Source organism: Trichechus manatus, unplaced genomic scaffold (genome assembly GCF_000243295.1).
Source record: "Trichechus manatus latirostris isolate Lorelei unplaced genomic scaffold, TriManLat1.0 scaffold00089, whole genome shotgun sequence".
In the NCBI taxonomy this organism is placed as follows: Eukaryota; Metazoa; Chordata; class Mammalia; order Sirenia; family Trichechidae; genus Trichechus; species Trichechus manatus.
This window is the reverse complement of record NW_004444025.1, coordinates 30,594-54,524: the sequence shown is the minus strand read 5'-3', so window position 1 is coordinate 54,524 and position 23,931 is coordinate 30,594. Positions and strand designations below refer to the sequence as shown.

Genomic DNA, 23,931 nt, shown 5'->3' with positions numbered 1-23,931 from the left:
AGCTGGATAAAGTCATGGTTGTATCCACGGGCTCAACAACACTTTCTTTCTCTCTGCCCTACCTCCCTCTAAGTTGCTTCATCCTTAGACTATCCTCATGTTATTATGAGGTGAATGCCATCAACTCCATGCTTACATCCTATCAAGGTAACAACCCTAGTGGGGTTTCCCTAACAACCTCAGCAAAAGTTCCAGAATAGATTATGAATGGCTTTGTGCAGGTCGCATGCTAACTGCTGAACTAATCACTGTGGCCAGGGTTCTCTTAGTACCAGGCATAGGGTCACCAGTTTATCCTTACAGCTGGGAAGTGAGGTCAGTCTTAGTTGAACTATTTGGACCAAAGTGAAAGGCAACTCCCCAAAGGAAAATCATAATAGCATTACCAAAAGAAGGAGGAAAGGATGAAAGAAAAACACAAGTAGATAATTTCATACACCCTATGGAGAAGACACTGTTATATCTCCAGTTTCATATAAGAGGAAACTGAGGTTGAGGGAGGAGAAGTGACTTGAAAAAAAACTCATGGCTGCTGCATGACACAGCTGCAATTTAGACTCCCATCTTGGAACTTTGAGACACTGCACTATTCAGCCTTCTTGACAATAACAACCTTAAGTAATGGTGTATTATGGTATTTGAGCCTTCTTCAAGGCCAACTTGCCTTACTGCCCTTTATAATAGGGAAAGTTAGCAGGATGACGAATATGTAATATGTCCCATTTTCTGTAATCTTGATCAAAATTATAAAAGCAAAACCCTCCAGCAAATCAAACCCAAGAAGTGATAAATTCTGTATTGGATTAATGGTCCATTTTGCCCAATAGCATCTTCAACACCACATTGGGGATGTGATCTGAAACCTGATTATAATATTAACATGAAACAACATTTCCCAAGCATTTGAGGATCCCTTAATCATAACTCTTTTATCCATGAATACATCAAAATATTCTGATCTTATCATATTTCTCTTAGTTTTCCAGACTATGTTCTTACCAGCCTCTTCCCACCTTCACAAGGATATGGAAGTCAGCAAGCATATAGAAGGTCTGAACAACACCGTCAACCATCTTGACCTGTTGTTGTTGTTAGGTGCTGTCAAGTTGGTTCCGACTCACAGTGAGCCTATGTACAACAGAATGAAATACTGCCCAGTCCTGCGCCATCCTCATAATCATTGTTATGCTTGAGCCCATTGTTGCAGCCACTATGTCAATCCATCTCATTGAGGGTCTTCTTTTTTGCTGACCCTCTACTTTACCAAGCCTGATGTCCTTCTTCAGGGACTGGTCCTTCCTGATAACATGTCCAAAGTATGTGAGATGAAGTCTCGCCATCCTTGTTTCTAAGGAGCATTCTGGACCTAGATGACATTTATTGAACACTCCACCCACGAACAGCAGAAGACACATTATTTCTAAGTGCTCACTAAATATTAAGCAGGATAGAGCATATGCTGGGTTATAATACAAACTTTAACAACACAATAAAATGAATAAATGAATTAAAAAATTGAGGTATATTCATCCCTTGAAATAAAACACAGTGACAAAAAAATAACAAATTATAGTATGTGCAACAACATAGATAAAATCTGACAGACATTTTGTTGACTAGATGAAGTCAGACACAATATACTTCATACAGTATTATTCCGATTATACGAACTCCAAGAATGGGCAAATCTTATCTATGGCAATAAGAGTCAGAACACTGGTTACTCCTAGGTGAGTATCAACTGGAAAAAGGGCAGGAGAGAATCTTCTTGTGTGCTGGAAAATTTCCCTAACTTGATCTCAGAGGTTATATGAGTGTATATCCAGATGTAAAAATTCATCGCGTTGTACACTTAAGATTAGTACACACTATGCGCTTTACTATCTGTGTATATATGAGAAAAAAGTAAAAATTTTATAATTGTCATTTTCAAAAGTTCTTCACCTTTTACCTACTAGCCCTCAGAAGGACGGGTACCTTTCTGCCTCTCACCCTAGAAAACTCCTCTCTCGAGGTCCTCAGCACTTGGAGAGCTCATACTTGGTTTGCACAGTCTGTATCCTGCTCTTAGGGAAAGATTCCTGATAGGCAAGAGACGACAAACCATGAAAACAGAAGCCAAACTAGAGACTTCAACAATTCTAAAGATGAGCAAATATTTATGAGGAGTAAAGAAATTATTTCTCTAAAGAACATGGTAAAATGTTTTCAAATGGCCAAATATTCCAATACCAACTTTCTCTGCTCCCCAAGGTATCTTTCATTACTGAAATCCGCGTTTCAGTTCATACACGCATTTAAGAATACCTAGGTTTTTGTCTATAGAGGACATAAATACAGCAGTGGCCAGGTCCCAAATATAAGGGGAAGCCACTCACCCCAGTGCCCTCTGGACTCGCACACGGAAGCCCTCCCCTGCGGCACCGAGAGTCCCAGAAAACGGAAGCGGAAGTGTGCGTCCTCTGGTCGGCAGCCACGTTTCGTCGCGCTTCTGCTGCGGTGAATGGTAGGTTTTGCTTCTGTCGCCAGTCAGAGTAACCCACTACCAGGTGACCCCGCAGGCTCACGTCCCGGGGCGCTGCCCCCGCTCTCCTGTGCACTCCTGGTCTCTCCATCCCCCCAGAACCTCGGGACTTCCTGTAGCCCGAGACTTTCGGTAGCCCGGTTGTGCCTGGCTCCGCCGCTTTGCCGCCGCTCCCCGCTCTACTTCCTCCGAGATCCCGGCCCACTGGCCGCTGCTGCTTTCTGGACAGCCAAGTAGGTGAGGTGGACCTGTGTTTCTTGGTGCATTAACAGGTAAAACCTGTGAATCCTCGCCAAGCAAAAGCGTGGTTCTCAGACCAGCAACGTCAGCTTCACCTGGGACTTTGTGAAAAATGCAGAGTCACAGGCCTCATGGATGCCCAGGGTAGTCAGTCTGAGTCTAAATGCTCAGCTCCCACCCCCTCCAGTCTACTGCTCACCGTGCTCCCCTTTTTTTTTCTTTTTTTTTTTTTTAAACAATCCAGCCTCAGCCAGACGCTTGTCCTCACCTGCTACCACTCCCTAACCCATGCGCACACACACTGTAGTCAACCTTGAGCGCCTCATCAGGCCTCAGTCACCCCTCGGCCTGTATGTAAACTTACCATTTGTTGAGCTATTTCAGAAGGGCTGGGCACTGTGTAGCAGCCCTCGTGGCGCAGTGGTTAAGCGCTCGTCTGCTAACTGAAAGGTTCAGCGGTTCAAATCACACCAGCCTCTGTGGGAGAAAGATAGGGCAGTCTCCTTCCTTAAATATTGCAGCCTTGGAAACCCTATGCGTAGTTATACTCTGTCCTATAGGGTCACTATGAGTTGGAATCACGTGGACGGCGACAGTTTTTTTGGGGGGGGCACTGTGCAAAGTATATACTGAACCTCCTTTTATTCACAAAACAACGCTGCGAGGTAGGGAGTATTTGCGGCATTTTGCAAAAATAATACTCGAAGAAATTAAATAGCTTGCCCATGGACAAAGCTACTGGTAAGTGCAGTGTCTGAACTCAAATTCAGGTCTGTTCTTATTTCAAAGGGGCATGTTCTTGATCACAATTTTCCTGCCTCAAATGTTTTTGTTTTTGTGTGCTTTTTCGAGGCAGGACTTTCGTTAAGTATTGCTGTGACATAGTGGTTAAGTGCTACGGCTGCTAACTGAGAGGTGGGCAGTTTGAATCCACCAGCCGCTCCTTGGAAACCCTATGGAGCAGTTCTACTCTGTTATATAGGGTTGCTGTGAGTTGGAATTGATGGCAATGGATTTCTTTTGTTTTTTTTTTAGTCCTACAAATGGTAAGATTGTGATAAGGAATATATTCCCCCTCCTTTAACGGTTATAGGTGTTTAAGACAGATGAATTAAAAATGAGCTGGAACTAGCATGTATATTGTTGTTAGGTGCCGTCGAGTTGATTCCCGCTCACACCAACCCTACTACAGTAGGAAACACTGCCAGGTCCTGTGCCGTCCTCACAGTCGTTGTGCTTGACCCATTGTTGCTGCCACTGTTGTCAGTCCATCTCTTTGAGAGTCTTCCTCTGTTTTGCTGACCATCTACTTTACCAAGCATGATGTCCTTCTCCAGAGACTGGTCCCTCCTATAACATGTCCAAAATACATGAGATGAAGTCTCGCCATCCTTCCTTCTAAGGAGCATTCTGGCTGTACGTCTTCCAAGACAGATTTGTTTGGTCTTCTGGCAATCCACGGTATATTCAGTATTCTTTGCCAGCACCATAATTCAAAGGTGTCAATTCTTCATTTTTCCGTATTCACTGCCCAGCTTTCACATGCATAGGAGGTGATTGAAAATACCATGGCTTGGGTGAGGCGTACCTTAGTCCTCAAGGTGACATCTTTGTTTTTTAACACTTTAAAGGGGTCTCTTGCAGCACTTTTGCCCAGTGTATGTATATTTAGGACCATATTTATCCCAATTTCAGGAAGAAAACATTTAGTAAGAGGCACGTTTTGAGGAATTTCCTTTAGACTTCCAGAAGCTGGAGCAAGGAAATGGTGAGTTCTGCAGAGAACTGGATTATCCTTATAAGTGGGTGAGGCTTGATAATGAATTGTTGTTAATGGGTTATGGGTTGTAAAGGGGGAGAGAGTTCATAGGTGAAGGCTTTAAATGTTTATAGTTGGTATTGGTGTTCTTCTGATATCACAAAAGGTATGGACAGTGAGTCCATCTGGATCCTGTGTGGGTCAGGTGTGTGGAAGCCATGAATCCCCCACTCTAGGTCCTTGTCCTCCCACCTATGCCTAGATTAGGTTTTAATACGTAAACTTTATATTGTTTAGTTTTGCCTCTTGAGCTTTCTGTAAATTCAGTTATTACTCTGGGTTTTTCAGCGACTTGTTTCCTCGGGATGCTTTTGAGTTTCATATTGGTGTCGCAGCTGCAGTCTACCCATGTGCCTGTGTATGTATGTTCCCATTGTTTGAATGGATTACAATGTACCTACTGATTGTAGAGTTTACAGGATTTGAGTGGTTCAAATGTAAGTTCTGCTCTTGTGAGTATTGCTGTTCTTCTGTTCATTCTTTTTCCAGGTGCCATGTGCCCCTGCACAATAATTCTTCAGTGAGGGAAAATGGCTAAGTTGTAAACTATAGCCATGTTCAAATTTACTAGGAAATGCTAATGCATTTTACAACTTTTTCCTCCTACAAAGTATGCATATGTATTTTTGTTTCATCTGCTTTTCTAATTAATTTTTGCTCTTGTAAAGAGTGTGCAATGGTATCTTACTTTGATTTTATTCTGTAATTATCTTACACTACTCCACTGCTGATAAAGCTGTGCATATTTTCCCACTGTTAATTTATATTTCTATGGTTTTTTAGATCTTCTTTAAAAGAACTTCGGGATTCTTTCTCCTCGTATATAACTTATCTTTTCACTCATTTTCTCTGCTGTTTGATGAATAGTTGTAAATTTTAGTATAGTTGAATTTGTCAGTCTCTTCCCTTATGTCTTACTGGTAAGAATTTTTCTCAATTCTGATGTCATAAGATCATTTGCTTATAACTTGTGAAAGTATTATAATTTTACATTTTCGTATTTAGAAGTAACGTACCTGGAATTTATTTTTTACATGTGGAGTACGTGGTGGTGGTTGTCGTTAGGTGTCGTCGATTTGGTTCTGACTCACAGTGACCCTGTGTACAACAGAACGAAACACTGCCCAATCCTGTGCCATCCTCACAATCATTGTTACGCTTGAGCCCATTGTTGCAGTCACTGTGTCAGTCCATCTCGTTGAGGGTCTTCCTCTTTTTCAGTGACCCCCTACTAAGCATGATGTCCTTCTTCAGGCACTGATCCCTCCTGACAACATGTCCAAAATATGTGAGATGTAGCCTCGCCATCCTTACTTCTAAGGAGCATTCTGGCTGTACTTTTTCCGAGACAGATTTGTTCTTTTAGCAGACCATGGTTTATTCAATATTATTCTCCAACACCACAATTCAAAGGTGTCCATTCCTTTTCGGTCTTCCTTATTCATTATCCAGCTTTCACATGCATATGACACAATTGAAAACGCCATGGCTTGGGTCAGGTGCACCATAGTCCTCAAGGTGACATCCTTGCTTCTCAACACTTTAAAGAGGTCTTTTGCAGCAGATTTGCCCAGAACCTCTTTTAATTTCTTTTGACTGCTGCTTCCATGGGTGGTGACCGTGGATCCAAGTAAAATGAAATCTTTGACAAGTTCAGTCTTTTCTCCATTTATCATGATATTGTTTATTGGTCCAGTTGTGAGGATTTTTATTTTCTTTATGTTGATGTGTAATCCATACTGAAGGATACCCTGATGCACACCTTTCCAGACTTTAAACCATACAGTATGCCCTTGTTTTGTTCAAATGACTGCTTCTTGATCTGTGTACAGGTTTCCCATGAGCACAATTAAGTGTTCTGGAATTCCCATTGTTCGCAATGTTATCCATAATTTGGTATGATCCACGCAGTCAAATGCTTTTGGGTAGTCAATAAAACACAGGTAAACATCCTTCTGGTATTATCTGCTTTCAGTCAGGGCCCATCTGACATCAGCAATGATATCCCTGGTTCCGTATTGTCTTCTAAATCCGGCTTGAATTTCTGGCAGTTCCCTGTCAGTGTACTGATGGCAGCTGCTTTTGAATGATCTTCAGCAAAAGTACATGGGAATGGATTATTCCAATCAGATAATTAATTGATTTTTTAAAAAACCTAGTTGCAGTAGAGTTGATTCTGAGTCATGGTTACCCCATGTGTTTCAGAGTAGAACTGTACTCTCTAGGGTTTTCAGTGGCTGATTTTTTGGAAGTAGATTGCCAGACCTTTCTTCAGAAGTCCCTGTGGGTGGACTCAAACCACCAACCTTTCGGTTAATAACAGAACTCTTAACCTTTTGCGCCACTCAGGGACTCCATTTAGTTGACACTACCTCACATATTGAAGTGTATGTGTTTTCTGTCACTGCCATGCTGTGTCATGAATCAACTTTTTTTATAGATTGGTGAGCTTTTGCCAGGGCTGTTTGTTTTTTCCCATTGGTCTATTTGTGTATTCCATCACGAGGATTGCTATGGGTCGGAATCAACTCAACAGCAGTGATTTTTTTTTTTTTTCCTAATAACTGATACCGCACTGTCTTACTGATAAAGTAAATATGTGAAAGTATAATTATGTATATGACATGTTTGGACAAGCCCCTATTCCCTTTTCCTTGGAACATTTTCTCTATTCATGGATATTTGTACTTCCAGATAACATTTTTAATGCATTTTTTTTAACGTTCTAAAAAATAATTGCTTGGAATTTTATGGAAGTGCATTGGAAATAACAATCTGGGGAGAACAATTTTCTAAGAACATGTGCTGCCTTTTCATTTATTTCAGTCTATTTAGATGTCATTTAATAATGTTTTATAATTTTTTCATTAACCCAAAAAAAACCCAAACTTGTTGCTGTCGAGTCAATTCCGACTCATAGCAACTCTACAAGACAGAGTAGAACTGCCCCATAGGGTTTCCAAGGAGTGACTCATGGATTCCAACTGCTGACCTTTTTTTTTTTTTGATTAGCAGCCAAGCTGTTAACCACTATGCCACCACAGCTTAGGTACTTTTTATTAAAATACGTGTTATGTTTTAAAAGTTGATTTGTAACTGCTTGGTTCCAGTGTATATAAATGAAATATTTAAATCTTTCTTTGGTAATTATTTTGTAATCTGAATATTTGCTAAAATCTCCCAGTCCTATAATCGTCTGTACCGTTTTTTGGGATTTTACGTATGCAATTATTTAATCTATAAAATAGAGTGGGGTGTTCCCCCTCCCCCATTTAACATTCGTATTTCTTTACCTTTTTTCTTTCTTGTTCTTTTTTGGCATATACCAGCTATAACCTTTAGGATAATGTTGAATAGGAATGGAATAATGGATATCATTGTTTTCTATCTGCTTTTACTAGGAAGATGTAGAATACATGTGTTCTTCGGGGTATATATTTTGTATATGCCCATTTTCAGATTAAAAGTTTCCATTTCTGAATTTGAGGGGTGTTTTTGACGTGGCTGTAGAAAAATTTATAATAGGTGTACAGTTTACAGTTGAGTGATACATAAAATGAACATGTCATAGAGATAGGTCAGTCCTGATGTACCCCCCCATGAGTTGATTTTCAGTCACAATCTTCACTCTGCCCTATTGATATTCAACATTTGTGTTCTAATAAATAAATTTTGTTTTTTTGGAGTAATATTAGGGTTGCAGAAGAATTGAGGGGAAAATAAAGAGTTCCCATATACCCCTACTTCCTCCTTTCCCCCCCACTTTGGTTTTTCCTATAGTATCTTGTATTAGTGTGCTGTTATAATTGATCAACCAATATTGTTACATTATTATCTATAAAAAGCCATAGTTTATATTAGGGCACACTCCTCGTGTTGTACACTTTATAGGATTTGACAAATGCATAATGTCACGTATCCACCATTATCATGTTACACAGAATAGTTTCGCTGCCCTAAAAATCCCTTATGCTCCACTTATTCATCCTTTCCCCTCTACCCTGAAACCCGGCAACCACTGATCTTTTTACTGTCTATGTAGTTTTTGCCTTTTCCAGAATGTTACATAGTTGGAATCTTATAGTATGTAGTTTTTTCAGAGTGGCTTCTTTTAGCAATATTCATTTAAATTTTGCTGTGTCTTTACGTGACCTTTGGTAGCTCATTTCTGTTTTTGCTAAATAGTATTCTAGTCTATGGATGCACCACACGTTGCTTATCCATTCATCTATTGAAGAGCCTCTTGGTTGCCTCCAATTTTTGTCAGTTATGAATAAAACTGTTATAAATAATTGTATGCAGGTTTTTGTGTGGACATAGATTTCAAGTCGTGGGTGAATACCAAGGAGTACAATTGCTGGATCATGTGGTAAGAGTGTATTCAGTTCTGTAAGAAACTGCCAAACTAGGTGTACCATTTTGTATTCCCACCAGCAGTGACTGGTGTCATTGGTTTGGAGTTTAGCCATTCTAATCAATATGTAGTGGTATCTTGTTGTAATTTGCAATTTCTTAATGATACATGACGTTGAGCATCTTTTCATATGCTTATCACCTGTTTAGATCTTTCGCTCATTTTCTAATTGGGTTTTTTGCTTTCTTATTGTTGAGTTTTAAGAGTTGTTTGTATATTTTGAATAAAAAGCAAAAAAACCCAAACCCGTGCCATCAAATTGATTCCAACTAATGGCAACCCCATGTATTACAGAGCACCAGACCTTTATTTTGTGGCACCGCTGAATGGATTCAAACGCAACCTTTACATTAGCAGCTGAGCACAAACTGTTTGCCCTACCCAGGGACCGTATATTTTGAATACCAATCCTTTATCACATATGTGTTTTGGCAAGATTTTCTCCGAGCTTTTGGCTTGTCTTTTTATTCTCTTAGCATTGTTGTAGAGCAGAAGTTTTTCATTTTTTAAGCCATTTTTTGTAGTAAATATATAGGTAACACAATATGTGCAGAAGTTTTTTAATGAAGTCCAGTTTATCCACTCTTTTCCATCATGTATCGTGCTTTAAGTGTTGTATCTAAAAAATCATCACCGAACCCAAGGTCACCTAGGTTTTCTCCTATGTTGTCTTCTTGGAGTTTTTCAGTTTTCCACTGACATTTAGGTTTTCGATCTGTTTTGAGCTAATGTTTGTAAAAGGTGTAAGATCTCTGTCTAGGTTTCCTTTTTTTGCTAGTTGATGTATAGGTATTCCAGCACCATTTATTGAAAAGGCTGTCCTTTCTGCATTGAATTGCCTATGGTCCTTACTCAAAGATCAGATGATTATATTTGTGTCTGTCAATTTGTGGGCTCTCTCTTCTGTTCCATTGATCTGTTTGTCTATTCTTTTGCAAATACCACACTGTCTTGTTTACTGTAGCTTCAGAGTTAGTCTGGAAATGGTTTAGTGTCAGTCTTCCAACTTTGCCATTCTTCAGTACTGTGTTGGCTTTTCTGAGCCTTTGCTCTTTTCATGTAAATGTTAGAAAAACTTTATTGATAGTCACAAAATGACTTCTTGAGATTTGGATTGGGATCTCATTCAACATATAGATCACTTTGGGAAGAAATGACATCTTAACAATATTGAGTTTTCCCATGCATGAACATGGAGTAGCTCTCATTGTATTTAGACCTTTGAGTTTTTTTTATTCAGAGTTTTGTAGTTTTCCTCATGTATGTTTTTTGTATATTTTGTTAGATTTATATTGTTTTATTTTTACTGTTGTTACCAACGTAAACGCTGTTGTTAAAGTTGCAGTTGTTCTTTACTGGCATATAGGAAAGCAACTGACTTTTGTATATTAACCTTTTATGCTGCAACTTTGGTATGATCAATTTCATGAGTGAGTTTCTTGATTCTTTGGGATTTCGTATATAGACAATGATTTCGTCTGCAAAGACAGGATATTTCATCCTTAACAGTCTGTATACTTGTTTTATTGCACTACCTAGGACTTTTAGAACAATATTAAGTCGGAGTGGTGAGTGGTAACATCCTTGCCTTGTTCCCAGTCTTAGCAGGAAAACATCTAGTTACTTGCCAATAATTATGATGTTAACTGTAGGTTTTTTGTAGGTGCTGTTTGTAAAATTTAGGACATTTCTTTCTTTTCCTGGTCTGCTGAGAACTTTTATGCTTAATGGGTGTTGGGATTTTGTCAAGTGCGTTCTCTGCATCTTTTGATATGTTCATATGATTTTTCTTGTTTATCCTGTTAACATGTTGGATTACATCAGTTGATTTTCATGTCGAACCAGTCGTCCATACCTAGAGTAAATCCCGCTTTGTCGTGGTGTATAATTCTTGCTACACGTTGTTGAATTCAATTCCCTAATTTTTTGTGGGGAGTTTTGCATCTATGTTCCCGAGAGATACTGGTCGGTAGTTTTTATTACCTGTAATACTGTAATACCTTTGGTTTTGGCATATGGGTGCTACTGGCCTCGTAAAATCAGTTTGCAAGTATTTGCTCTGCTTCTGTTTTCTGGAAGAGATAGAAAATTTTGTATATTTTCATGATTAAATGTTTGATAGAGTTCATCAGTGAATCTATTTGAGCCTAGTGCTGTTTTTGAATTATTCGTTTAATTATTTAATAGATATAGGCCTATTCAAATTCTCTCTTTGTGTACATTTTGTTAAATTGTGTGTTAGAAGGAGTTGGTCCATTTCATCTCGGTTATCGAGTTTGTGGGTGAAGAGTTGTTCATAATGTTCCTTTATTCTTTTAATGTCTATGGGATTAGTAATAACGGCCCCTCTTTCATTTCTAATAAACATTTGTGTCTTCACTCATCTATTTTTTTTTTTAAGAACCAGTTTTTTGTCTTAGTGACTTCCTCTATTGATTTCCTGTTTTCATGTTTGTTGATATGTTCTCTCATTTTTATTATTTTTCTTCTGCTTGCTTTGCGTTTGATTGTTTCTTCTTTTTCTTGTTTCCTAAAATGGAATCCTAGGTTATTGATATTTTGTCTGTTTTCTAGTACGTGCTTTCAGTGGTGTAAATTTCCCTCTCAGCATGGCTTTTTCTGCATCCAACAAATTTTGTTAAGTTGTGTTTTCATTTTCACTTAGTTTAAAATGTTTTGTAATTTCTTTTGGGGCTTCTTTGTTCTATGTGTTATTTAGAAAAGTGTTGTTTAATCTCCACATATGTTGAGCTTTTCCAGGTATTTTTCTTTTATTGATCTTTAGTTAATTCCATTGTGGTTTGAGCACATAGTTTATATGATTTCTAATTCTCTAAATTTGTTAAGTTGTGTTATGTGGCTCAGAATGTGGTCTACCTTGGTGCAAGCTCTCTGTGAGCTTGAGAAGACTGTATAGTGTTTTTTTTTTTTGATGGCATATTGTATAAATGTCAGTTAGATCCAGTTGATTGATAATATTAGTTCACTTATGGCCTTTCTGATTTTCTGCCTGTGGGCTCTGTCAATTACTAATTGAGGGGTGTTGAAGTCTCCAACTATAATAGTAGATTCATTTCTTTCTCCTTGCATTTCTGTTGGTTTTTTTGTCAAGTCTTTTGGCGCTCTCTTGTTAGGCAATACACATTTAGGGTTGTTATGTCTTCTTGAAGAATTGACCCTTTTATCATGTAATGCTCTTCTTTATCTTGATCATTTTTCTTGCTCTGGAGTCTGCTTCGTCTGAATAAATATAGCTCCTTCATCTTTCTTTTGAGTTTCTTTTACTTTTAATCTGTATCTTTGTACTTTAAGTGGTTTTTTGTAGCCAATGTGGTCTTTGTCTTTTAATTGGTGCATATAGACCATCAATGTTTAAAGGGATTATTGATATAGTCGGATTAATGTCTTCATGTTGTGTGTCATCGAATCGATTCTGACTCATAGCAACCCTGTAGGACAGTAGGCCTGCCCCATAGGGTTTCCAAAGCTGTAATCTTTATGGAAGCAGACTGCCACATCTTTCTCCTGCAAAGTGGCTGGCGGGTTCAAACCACCACCCTTTTGGTTTAGCAGTTAAGCACTACCACTGCATGATGAGGGCTCCTTATCATGTTTGTTAGTGTTTTCTATTTATTGTTCTTTGTTTTGTTTTGTTTTTCTTTCAATCTTTTTTTTTTCCTCTAGTTTTAATAGAGCTTTATATATGATTCTATATTCTTCTGTCTTGGGATATCAGTTACACTTCCTTTTTTTCTTTTAGTGTTCGCTATAGATTTTACTACATACATTTACTGCTGTCCGAGTCCACTTTCAGGTAACACTGTGCAACTTCATGGGTAGTACAAGTATCTTATAACTGTATTCTCAGTGTCTCCCTCCTGTCCCTATAACATTGCTGTTGTTCATTTCACTTATCCATAAACTATAATCACGTAATACATTTTTGCTATTATTTTTAACAAACTGTTAACTTTTAGGTCAATTAAGAATAAGAAAAGTAAAAGGTTCTATGTTTATTTTATTCATTGTCTGATGTTCTCCCTTATGTAGATCCAAATTTCTGATCCATATCATTCTTTCTCTCTGAAGAAATTCTCTTACCATTTCTTGTAAGGAAATTTTCCTGGTGACCAATATTCTCTATATTTGTCTGGAAACATCTTTATTTCTCCTTTTTTTAAAAAATCTTTTAAATTGTAATTAAAAAAATTAGAAACAAAACATTTGCCAGTTCAACAATTTTTACTTGTATAATGAGTGGTGAAAATGGTTAATCACTCACTTGCTAGCTGAAAGGTTGGCAATTTGAACCCACCTACAGGCTCCTTGGAATCTGGTAATCTGCTTCGAAAGAGTCACATCCTTGAAAACTCTGTTGAACAGTTCTACTCTGCACACATGGGATCACCATTAGTCATAATCAATTTGGCAGCAACTTGAAAACAACAATAATGTAGTGACGTTGATTACGTTTATCTGTTCTGCAACTGTTACCACTATTTTTTCCCAATTTATTCCACCACCAGTTACAGAAATTCAGTGCCCCTATGCAGTGAACCTAGTTTTCTCCTTCTTTCCCACCCTGGTAACCACTGATAAGTTTGGTTACTGTATATTTGCCTGTTTCACATAAGTGGGGTCATACAGTATTTTTCCTTTTGTGACTAATTTCACTCAGCATAATGTTTTCAAAATTCATCCATGTTTTAGTGTCTCATTTCTTTTTATAACTAAGCAACATTCCATTATATGGATATACTGTATTTTGTTCATCTGTTGATTGACATTTAGGTTTCCATATTTTGGCTGTTGTAAATAGTGCTGCAGTGAACATTGGTGTACAGATGTTTGATTTTCTGCTTTTAATTTTTTTGGGTGTTTGCCTAGGAGTGGGATTGCTGGGTCATACTGTAGTTCTATAGTCAACTTTTTGAGGAACTCCCAAACAACGGCAGTACCATTTTACATTCCCACCAGCAATGGATGATGGCGCCAGTTTCTCCACATTCTTGTCAACTCTTGTTATTTTCCATTTCTTTTCTACTTCCATTTTGAAGGATAATTTTGCTGGATACAAAATTTCAGTTTACTAAGCTTTTTTTTTCTTGTCAGCACTAAATATTTCATGCCACTCCTTGCTTGTATGGTTGCTTAAAACAAGTCTAATGTAATTCTTAACTGTGTTCTTCAATAGGAAGGTGATCGCCCCACCCCCAGCCTCTTTCCGTTTTTTCTTTTGAATTTTGCATAGTTCGAATATGATATCACAAGATGGACTTTTTTTGGTAATTATCCTGTTTGGTGTTCCCTAAACTTCCTGAATCTCTGGTTTGGTGTGCATCATTAATTTTCTAAATTTCTCAGTCATTAGTATCTCAGATGTTTCTTTTGTTCGTTTCTACTCTTTCCTTCCTGATATTCTCAATACGTGGATAGCCTATCTTTAGTAATTGTTCTACAGTTCTTGGGTATTCCATCTTTTTCATTCTTACTTCTCTTTGCATTACAGTTTTGAGAGTTTCAATGAATTTATTTTCAAGCTCACTGATTATTTCCTTGGCTTTGTTCTTTCATTTCAAGAACTTGTTAAAGGCACTCTTCATTCCTGTTACGGATTTCTAGCATTTACTTTGGTTTTGTTGTTACAGTTTCCATCTCTGCTAACATTACCCGTGTGTTGTTACATGTTATATGCTTTATTTATTAGCACCTCATTGTGTTCTAGTTATTTGGAATCTTTGGTCTGATCATTCCAAAATCTGTCTCGTATCATAGACTGATTTTGATGCTTGCTCTTTTTAAGCTGTGTTTTTGTCTTTAGAATGTCTAGTAGTTTTTTTGTTTTGTTTTGTTTACTGTGTTTTAGGTGAAAGTTTACATAGCAAATTAGGTTCCCCTTTAACAATTTTTATACAAATAGTTCCATGCTATTGGTTACAATTTTCATAGCGTGTCAGCACTGTCATTTCCATTCCATTTGTTGTGTTTCCATTGATTTAGCTTCACTTATCCCTTCTCGCTTTATCATTTTTGCTTTTGGGTAAATGACCATTTGGTCTCATATAGTTCATTATTTAAGGGAACACATTATTCACGGATGATACTGTTTATTTTATAAGTTAATCTATTATTTGGCTGAAGGGGGACCCACGGAAATAGCTTCAATTCCATGTTCAGAGATTATCTTAGAGTGATAGTCTCGGGTTCCTCTAGTCTCTGTCGGCCCAGTATGTCTGGCCTTTTTAAAGAATTTGCGTTTTGTTTTACATTTTTCTTGCATTCTATCTGGGGGCTTTTATCATGTCCCTGGTCAGAATGGTCAGTGTTGGTAGCCGGGCGCCATCTAGTTCTTCTGGTCTCAGGTTTGAAGAGTTTGTAGTTTGTGTGGACTATGAGTCTCATGCATTGGTTTCTTCTTTGATCTCCATCTTTTTTTTTTTTTTTTAACTCTTTATGAGCAGAGACCAATAGTTGTGTTTTAGGTAGCCATTCACAAGCTTTTAAGACGCTAAACACTACTCACCAAACTGGGATGTGGAACATTATTTTTGTGAACTATGTTATGCCAGTTGACTAAGTTGTCTCCCAAGACTATGGTCCCAAGGCCCTAGAGTCAGTAAACCAATCCTCTGTGTTGTTTGCTTATGTCTAGGAAGCCTCCATAACTGTACCCGCTATATAATTTGTTATGTATGTGGATAGATATGCAGCACAGATAAACGTGAATATGCATACGCGTACAGGTACATCTATACGTGTACATGCATTTACTCAAATACGTCTTTCTATACACATATGCATCCACATCTATAAATGAAACCACACACATATATTTGGTTGTATTTTTTATTGTTGCAGAATTGTATATGTTAATAACATTTATTGTACTTGTCCCTTTTTCTCATGTTCTTTTTCGTGCCTTGATTTACCTTGATTACATTGTGTTGACTTCACCCATATTTGATCTTGTCTTTCCTGTCACTGAAAGTTACAAGTGTCTGCTCTTTAGTGATTCCCCCTCCTTCCACCTCTCATCCCTGGTAACCATCAAAGAATTTTGCTTTCTGTGTGTATATGTGTATTTTTCATTGTTTATAATAGTGGGACCATAGAATGTTTGTGTTTTTGTGATTTACTTACTTTACTCAGGATAATGTTCTTTAGATTCATTGACGTTAAAAGATGTTTCGCAGACTCCTTGTTATTTTTTATAGTTGCATACTATTGCGCCATGTGTACGTATGTTTTTTGAGCCATTCATTTTGTTTATTCATTCATTCATCCATTGATTAGCATTTAGGTTGTTTCCATCTTTTTGCTATTGTGAATAATGCAAAAATGAACATAGGTGTACGTATGTAATTGTTCACGAGGAAGTGAAGATCTGAATTAGAACGTTTGTCTGATTCCTGCTGTTTTCTAAGTGTCCAAAAGAGAAAAGAATAAAACTCCAAATCATCAGTCAAACTGGAGAGATTATTTCAGTGTGTGGGAGGTCTATGAAGATGCAGTCAGTGAGGAAGTAAATGTAGTTAGTGAAGGGACAAGAACCTTGTGTCAAATCCCTATGAATTCTCAGTTCCCCAGGACTGTCAGCCCCACCCTTTGTTCTTGTACACATTGGAGTACATGGTATCTTGTTGATCCAGAATATGTGGGATGTTTTAGGACTCAGTGGTCATTGAAGATGTGGCCGTGGTCTTTACCCAGGAAGAGTGGGCTTTGCTGGATCTTACTCAGAGGAAACTCTACAGAGATGTGATGATGGAAACCTTCAAAAACCTGGTCTCAGTAGGTAAGAATGTCATCATTTTTTTAATCCCTTTAGTGAACAAAAATATTTCACTCTTCTAGTTCTAGTATTTGGGAGGATGAATGGGAATAAATTGTTAAATGAAACAGTTATAGTCATTTGGTTTGTGGAGCTTACATATCCTAGCTTTCCCATGAACGTAAAGCTCTGTGTATTACAGTGAGTTTTCATTTCTCTTGTGACTAAAAGTCCAGAGGTTCTTCAAGTATTCTAAGTGTAAGCATTGGCTTCGGGTCACTTTGGGACACTGAAGAGATTTGTGGTTTGGGACATTGTAGAGAGTCTTACCGTGCTTATTACAAGTTTGACATGATTATTTTGCTGCAAATAAACTCACACCCATCCATTTTCAGGAACTCTGAAAAGCGAAATTTTGCGTCAGCGTCAAGGAAATTGCTCTGCACTATCTTCTCTCATGATGTGCATTTTTACATGAGCACCACATCAACTATACCCATGTGTTTCCCAGAGAAGTCAGGGAAAGATCTGAGGATAGTGGAGATAGCGCTCATCCAGGACCACTGTGTCAGGAAGTGCCAGGAAAGCAAGAATTTTTTGAAGGACCAGTCCTGCATGGAGGAAATTACATTTGAATCAGTCAGCTAGAAAAAGTCTCTTGGGTAGAGGACATAACACAGATACCTAAACTTCTCTGACCTTAGCAATCCTCTTCACACCTGTGGTTATGGAGATCCTTTTCCTCTTTTAATGTTAACATGTGGGTTGTGTCCAATATTTTTCTACTTAGCTCTCTTAAGTATACCAGTTTATATCACCATCACTGTCAATCCTCTTGGAAGTTTTTCCTAGTAAATTGCTTTTTAACCATTGCCAAAGTACTGAAACAGCAAAATGTGGCTAAGTCTTTGTTCACAGCAGCCTTTCCCCCTAATAATTCCTTTCCTTTTTGTTTCATGTTTGTGAAACTCAACTTGAATTATGCAGTCTCTCGAAATATTAACGAAGGAGAAGAGTCATCCAGTGAACATATAATGATGCAGTTCGTGAAGACTAACACTTGGTCCTCCATGTTAGGAGAAATCTCTGAATCATGTGGCAGTAAAAATCAGCATAAAAACCAGGGGAGACATTTGAGGTGAGTGTCGTTCAGATAAGAGAAAACAGTGCCTCAGGAGAAAGTTCTAAGATGTCGTAACATTAAAATACATATATATTAAAAGGCACACACATGCGTATAAAATACTAACATACACGTATATGTTTTTATATGTAAACCTAGCTATAAAATTATGTGTTCGGAGAGTTTTTATAATACAACATTTTCATAAATGTGAGTCAGATTTGAAATACATTTCACTTGGACACAATTATCAGAAAGCTTCATAATTTAGTAAAACATTGACAGTAATGGTAGTCTTTCTGTTAGATGATTTACCTATGAAACATGAGACAACTCAGGGCGAAAACCATGTGCGTTCACTGTATTCGGTAATGGGGAAATGGGAACAAATTTATTTCCAACAGCATGTTGCCTGTTTTTAACAGAAGTCACCCAGTAGACAACCTCTCTGAAAATAATGAAGGCAATGCGTGTGGGAAAACGTTCAGCTGGATTCCAAATCTTACTATGCTAAAAAGAAATCCTCCAGAAGTAAATCCTTTTGAATGCTGTGAGGGTGGAAAAGGCTTCATGGATCACTCATCACATAACCATCATACCAGATCTCATACTGGATGCAGGACCTGTCAGTTTAATGAACGGGGAGAAGCCTTAAGTCATCCCTCTTACCTGATCACTTCTATGAGAACTCGTAATGGAAAGAAACCCCATAAATGTAGAGTATTTGGGAAGGACTTCATTTGTATTTCAACCCTTAAGAATCCTGTGACAACACTCACTGGTAAGAAAGACTATAAGTGTAATGAATGTGGGAAAGATTTCTGTAGTTTCTCATCCTTCCGGACACATGTGAGAGGTCATAAGCGTGAATGTAAAGAATACTGTGAAACTTACAGTCTTCCTTCAGCCCTCATTTTACATAAAAAATTTCATAACAGAGATAAGCTTTATGAATTTAAGGAATGTAGGAAAGGGTTTAATCAGGCCTCATACCACACTAGACTTACAAGAACTCACAGTGGAATGAGGCCTTATGAGTGTAAGCAGTGTGGGAAAGCCTTTAGTCGTTCCTCACACCTCACTTTACATATAAGAACTCACAGTGGAGAGAAGCCTTATGAATGTAAGGAATGTTGGAAAGCCTTTAGTGATCCCTCAGCTCTCATTACTCATATGAGAACTCACACTGGAGAGAGGCCCTATGAATGTAAGGAATGTGAGAAAGCCTTTAGTCAAGCCTCAACCCTCACTAAACATATGAGAACACACAGTGGAGAGAGGCCTTACGAGTGTAAGCAATGTGGAAAAGCATTTAGTCGTTCCTCACACCTCACTTTACATGTAAGAACTCACAGTGGAGAGAGGCCTTATAAGTGTAAGCAGTGTGGGAAAGCCTTTAGTTATTCTTCAGCTCTCACTGTGCATATAAGAACTCACAGTGGAGAGAGGCCCTATGAATGTAAGCAATGTGGGAAAGCCTTTAGTCGTTCCTCACGCCTCTCTTTACATATGAGAACTCACAGTGGAGAGAGGCCTTATGAATGTAAGCAATGTGGAAAAGCCTTTAGTCGTTCCTCATACCTCATTTTACATATAAAAACTCACAGTGAAGAGAGGCCTTATGAATGTAAGCAATGTGGAAAAACCTTTAGTCGGGCCTCATACCTCACTATGCATAGAAGAACTCACAGTGGAGAGAAACCTTATGAATGTAAGGAATGTGGGAAAGCCTTTAGTGACGGCTCATCCCTCGCTAAACATAAAAGAACTCACAGTGGAACGTCACCTTATAAATGTAAGGAATGTGGAAAAGCCTTTAGTTGTTGTTCACAGCTCACTTCACATATAAGAATTCATAGTGGAGAGAAGCCTTATGAATGTAAGCAGTGTGGGAAAGCCTTTAATTATTCGTCATCTCTCACTTTGCATGTAAGGACTCACAGTGGAGAGAGACCTTATGAATGTAAGGAATGTGGGAAAGCCTTTAAGAGTTCCTCACAGCTCACTTCACATAGAAGAATTCACAATTGAGAGATACCTTATGAATGTAAGGAATGTGGGAAAATCTTTCGGTCTTCCTCACATCTTACTACACATAGAATTCACAGTGGAGTTGCCTTATGAACGTAAAGAATATGGGAAAGCCTTTAGGTGTTTCTCACACCTCAGTCTTACATATAGGAACTCACAGTAGAGAGACTATATAATAAATGGGATGTTTCATTTTTAGTGCTATAATTTCAAAGAGCAAATTTCCTAAAGTCTTGGATTAAAGAGCAAAGTTTCTCAGTAGCTAAGAAAATAATACTCAAAGAAGGGGTCATCAGAGCTAATTTACGCCTCTGGGAGAAATGACAGTTTCTTTGTAACTGTGGGGTTGTTCTCATCAAGTGTTTATTAAAACTTTTTTGGTCCAAGCCAAATTTTACCTTTCTTAAAGATTTTGGCTGTTACAAATAAGGCTGAAGGGAATAGCCATGAGCAAATGTGGTTTTATGTTTTTTAGCGTTTTATTGATGTTTTTTGCATACAACAAAATAACAATTTGTATTTAGTTTAAGTCTTTTGTTTTTGTATTTGTATCGCATTTTGTTCGATTTTTTCTTATTGTAAAGTTAATTATTTTACTTTTTGTAATTAGTAAATTTTTCATAGAGCAGTACTTTGATACTGCAAATAATTCTGTTTTTCATCTTTGGCCTGCTAGTTTTAATACTCATTGATGATTGTTACCTATGAGTGTTACTGTCATGTTTACCAAACGCTATTTTCTGTTCCATTCATTTTTTCTGTTTATTAATTGGAATTTTGCGAGGAATAACTTTCCCTTCACTCTGTTTTATTTATTAAGTGGTTTATACCAGTATAGGCTAATCCATATTCTTTTTTGTTTTTTCTTTTTCTTGCTCAAATTATCCCAGATTTGGTTATTAGAAGCTCCTTTAAGTAGGTTCCTATTTTTTTTTTTTTAACATATTCCCATTATAATTTGTACATTACTTTCTGCCAGTGTTCAAAGCTCATCTTGTCCTTTTCCTGCCAAAGCCCTGGAATCAGACTTTTCTCCAAGAAACCTTGGTTTCTGGTATTAGAGGATAATATTTAGAAATAAAGATCTGGATATTAAGTATGTTTATTAATACTGGATCTTCCAAGTGGAAAGAGCTAGAAAATATATGTGTGTCAGCATACACATACAAAACACATATTCATATGTATCTTTATATGCATCTATATATTTTTAAAACCACAGGATCATACCCATATCACTGATTCCAGGGTAACACTACAGGGTTCACTTTAACATTTTACCTTATTTTGTTAACCTTTAATAATATTTCTGGCTCTCGTTATCTACTAAACGTTATTTGCTGAGTCTTAGAATATACGTAGTTTCAGAATTGCTTACTGTAAGGTGATGAACCACTTTGCAGAAATCAATTTGTTCTTTGAGGTTCCTGAGAGACTGCAGCTGAGGCTGAGTGGGGGTGGGTAAGATCAGAGGGACCACCTGTGGTCTCATGCTAACCTCTTGAGACATAATTTAGCTTATGCAGGAGTTGCCGATAAAAGTGCAGAAGTTGGAGGCTTAAGGGAGCTTCCCAACTGGCGAAAAATATCCATCCATATGGAGGGTAGCATATTCTGGGGACATGGAAGCTGTGCACTGGGATCCTACCAGACCTTGCCCTATGCATCTCTTCATTTGTTAACAGCTATTGTCATGAAGGTGGCCTTGTGAATTCTGTGAGTCATTCCAGTGAATTATTGAAGCAAAACGAGAGTCAGTAAGGGGGCTGGGGACCCCTGATCTTGAGGCTAGAAATCTATGGGGTAAGGGAGAATGCCCCAGCAATCAGTAGTTGGGAGTCCAGACTCCTAAACTTGCAGCTGGTATCTGCCTGTTTGGCAGTTTGAAGGACAGTGTCCTTTTAATTTCTGAGGTCTGGCCTAGCCCCAGGTAACTACAGTCGGGGAGAATCCTGTGTGGGTTACTGGTGTCAGAACTAAATGAGGACAGGAATCTGAGATTTACACATGATGCAATTGGCATATGAATTGGGATTTCTTAGTCTCCTTGGCATATAGTAAGAAGTTGAAGTCATTAAACTCCATCTGACCCTAAAAGTGATGTCGCAGTTACTGTACTACATGATTGGTAGAATTTCAGTAAGGGTTAGAAAATAGGTTGAACCAAAATTATGTCTGTGAATGAATAAATTTTAAATGTATACCTTTAGAGACAATCAGGCAGGGACTTCCTCAGTTTTTTGCTTCTCCTTATAAAAATTTCTGATCACACATCTCCGTACTCAGTGTGTCAGTGAAAAATTTGGCCCTCTCCATCAGCTCTGAGTCCCTTTTCTGATCTATCACACCATCATTTACTGTCTCTCCAGCGTCTTCAATATCTTCTGTCTCCTATTTGCCTTTGATACCAGGTCTTTCCAACTTAATTGAACCCTTTTCTGGCTATGTTTCAGTTGTTTTCACGATCTTCATGCTTAAGTTTTTTTGAAAAGGTGCCACAGCCACCCATCTTCTTGACTTCAACCACCAACCCCATTAGCTCCCACATGTCCACATCTCCAGCAGAAATCTCTTTCCCAGGCTTAAGCCCAAATATCCTACAATTATTACAGTAGGAACCAAAAAGTTTATCTAGTCATAATTATATCTTTAAGGGACTGCATTATTTTAAGTAGAATGTTGGTTTTTAAATGCAGTATCTATATCGCTGTCCTCCTTAGCATCTGTATTTCCTCCTGCCTGTCTAAAATTTATTCCCCTTTCTTTAGTTTTACATCAGGAGACTTCTGTAAGGTCACAGCTTCTAGGAAATCTATCATATTCCAATGTTTTTTCTCTACTATCTTGCTACTTTGGCCCTTAGTATAGCATTTCTCTTTTTCATCAAATCTAATCTTAACAGTAACCTTAACAGCTAACCCTAACACCCTCTATCAAATCCTATCCCTAAGGCTAGATGTAAGCCCAACTCAATCCCTAATCCTAACCACTAAAAGTAACCCTAACCAAACCTTAGGCCAGAACATAATCTTGATGCTAATTTTAACTCAACCCTAAAACTAGATTAAACCCAAGCATATCCTTAATTCTTACCATGACAATAACCCTAGATCTAATCCTATCTATCCCTAATCATAGGCCTAGATCTAACAAAACCCTAAACCTAACCTTAGACTTAACACTAACCAATACCCTAAACCTAGATCTGACTGTAAATACAACCCTTTTTCTAACTCTAAGCCTAACCATAACTAGATCTAATGCAACACTACCCCTAACTTTAAGTCTGACTTAAGTAACTCTAGATCACAAGCCTAATGTTAACCTTGATCCCAACCCTGATTCTAGATCTCAACCTAATATGATCCCTAACCTTAATACTAAACATCCTTAACCCTAGATCTAACTCTAACAGTAACCATAATCCTAACGCTAGATGGAAACATAACCCAAACTGTAACTGCTCACCACTTACCATAACTTTAGGTATAACCCTTAACCTGTTTATAGCTAGTTTTGTCCTTAATCCTAATTCTAAATCTAACCTTAATTTGATCCCCAACACTAACTACTAATACTAACCCTATATCTTAACTAACCCTAAGTATATCTTAACTCTAAACCAAAAAAATTTAAAAAACCTGTTGCCATCAAGTTGATTTCGACCCATAGTGACCCTATAGGACAGAGTAGAACTGCCTCATAGGGTTTCTGAGGTGTGGGCTGGTGCATTCAGACTGTTTTTTGGTTAGCAGCCTAGCTTTTAACCAGTGTGCCACCTAACCATAAACCTGGCTTAAACCTAAACCTATTCTTAACCGTAACTCTAACCATAACTCTAGCCCCCACTCTAACACTAATTCTAGATGTTACGCTAACATTAAGTCTAACACTAACCCTAACTATAGACGTAATTCAGCCCTAAATCTAATTTGTGCCTTAACCCTAACACTTAGCCGTAGCCTTAATTTTACCACTAACCCTAATCCTAAACCTGAACATAGTCCTG

At 37.9% G+C, this 23,931-nt stretch overlaps 1 protein-coding gene across 1 annotated transcript; it reads left to right on the top strand.

Annotated features, from left to right (window-relative positions):
- Positions 1–2,491: 2,491 nt before the first annotated feature.
- LOC101343885 (zinc finger protein 709-like) lies at positions 2,492–20,203 on the top strand. The gene is given in 5 exon segments (XM_012557197.2): positions 2,492–2,506; positions 16,666–16,792; positions 17,756–17,906; positions 18,317–19,996; positions 19,998–20,203. Coding segments are annotated over 5 exon segments (2,049 nt in total). The 5' UTR covers positions 2,492–2,503; the 3' UTR covers positions 20,086–20,203.
- Positions 20,204–23,931: the final 3,728 nt, after the last annotated feature.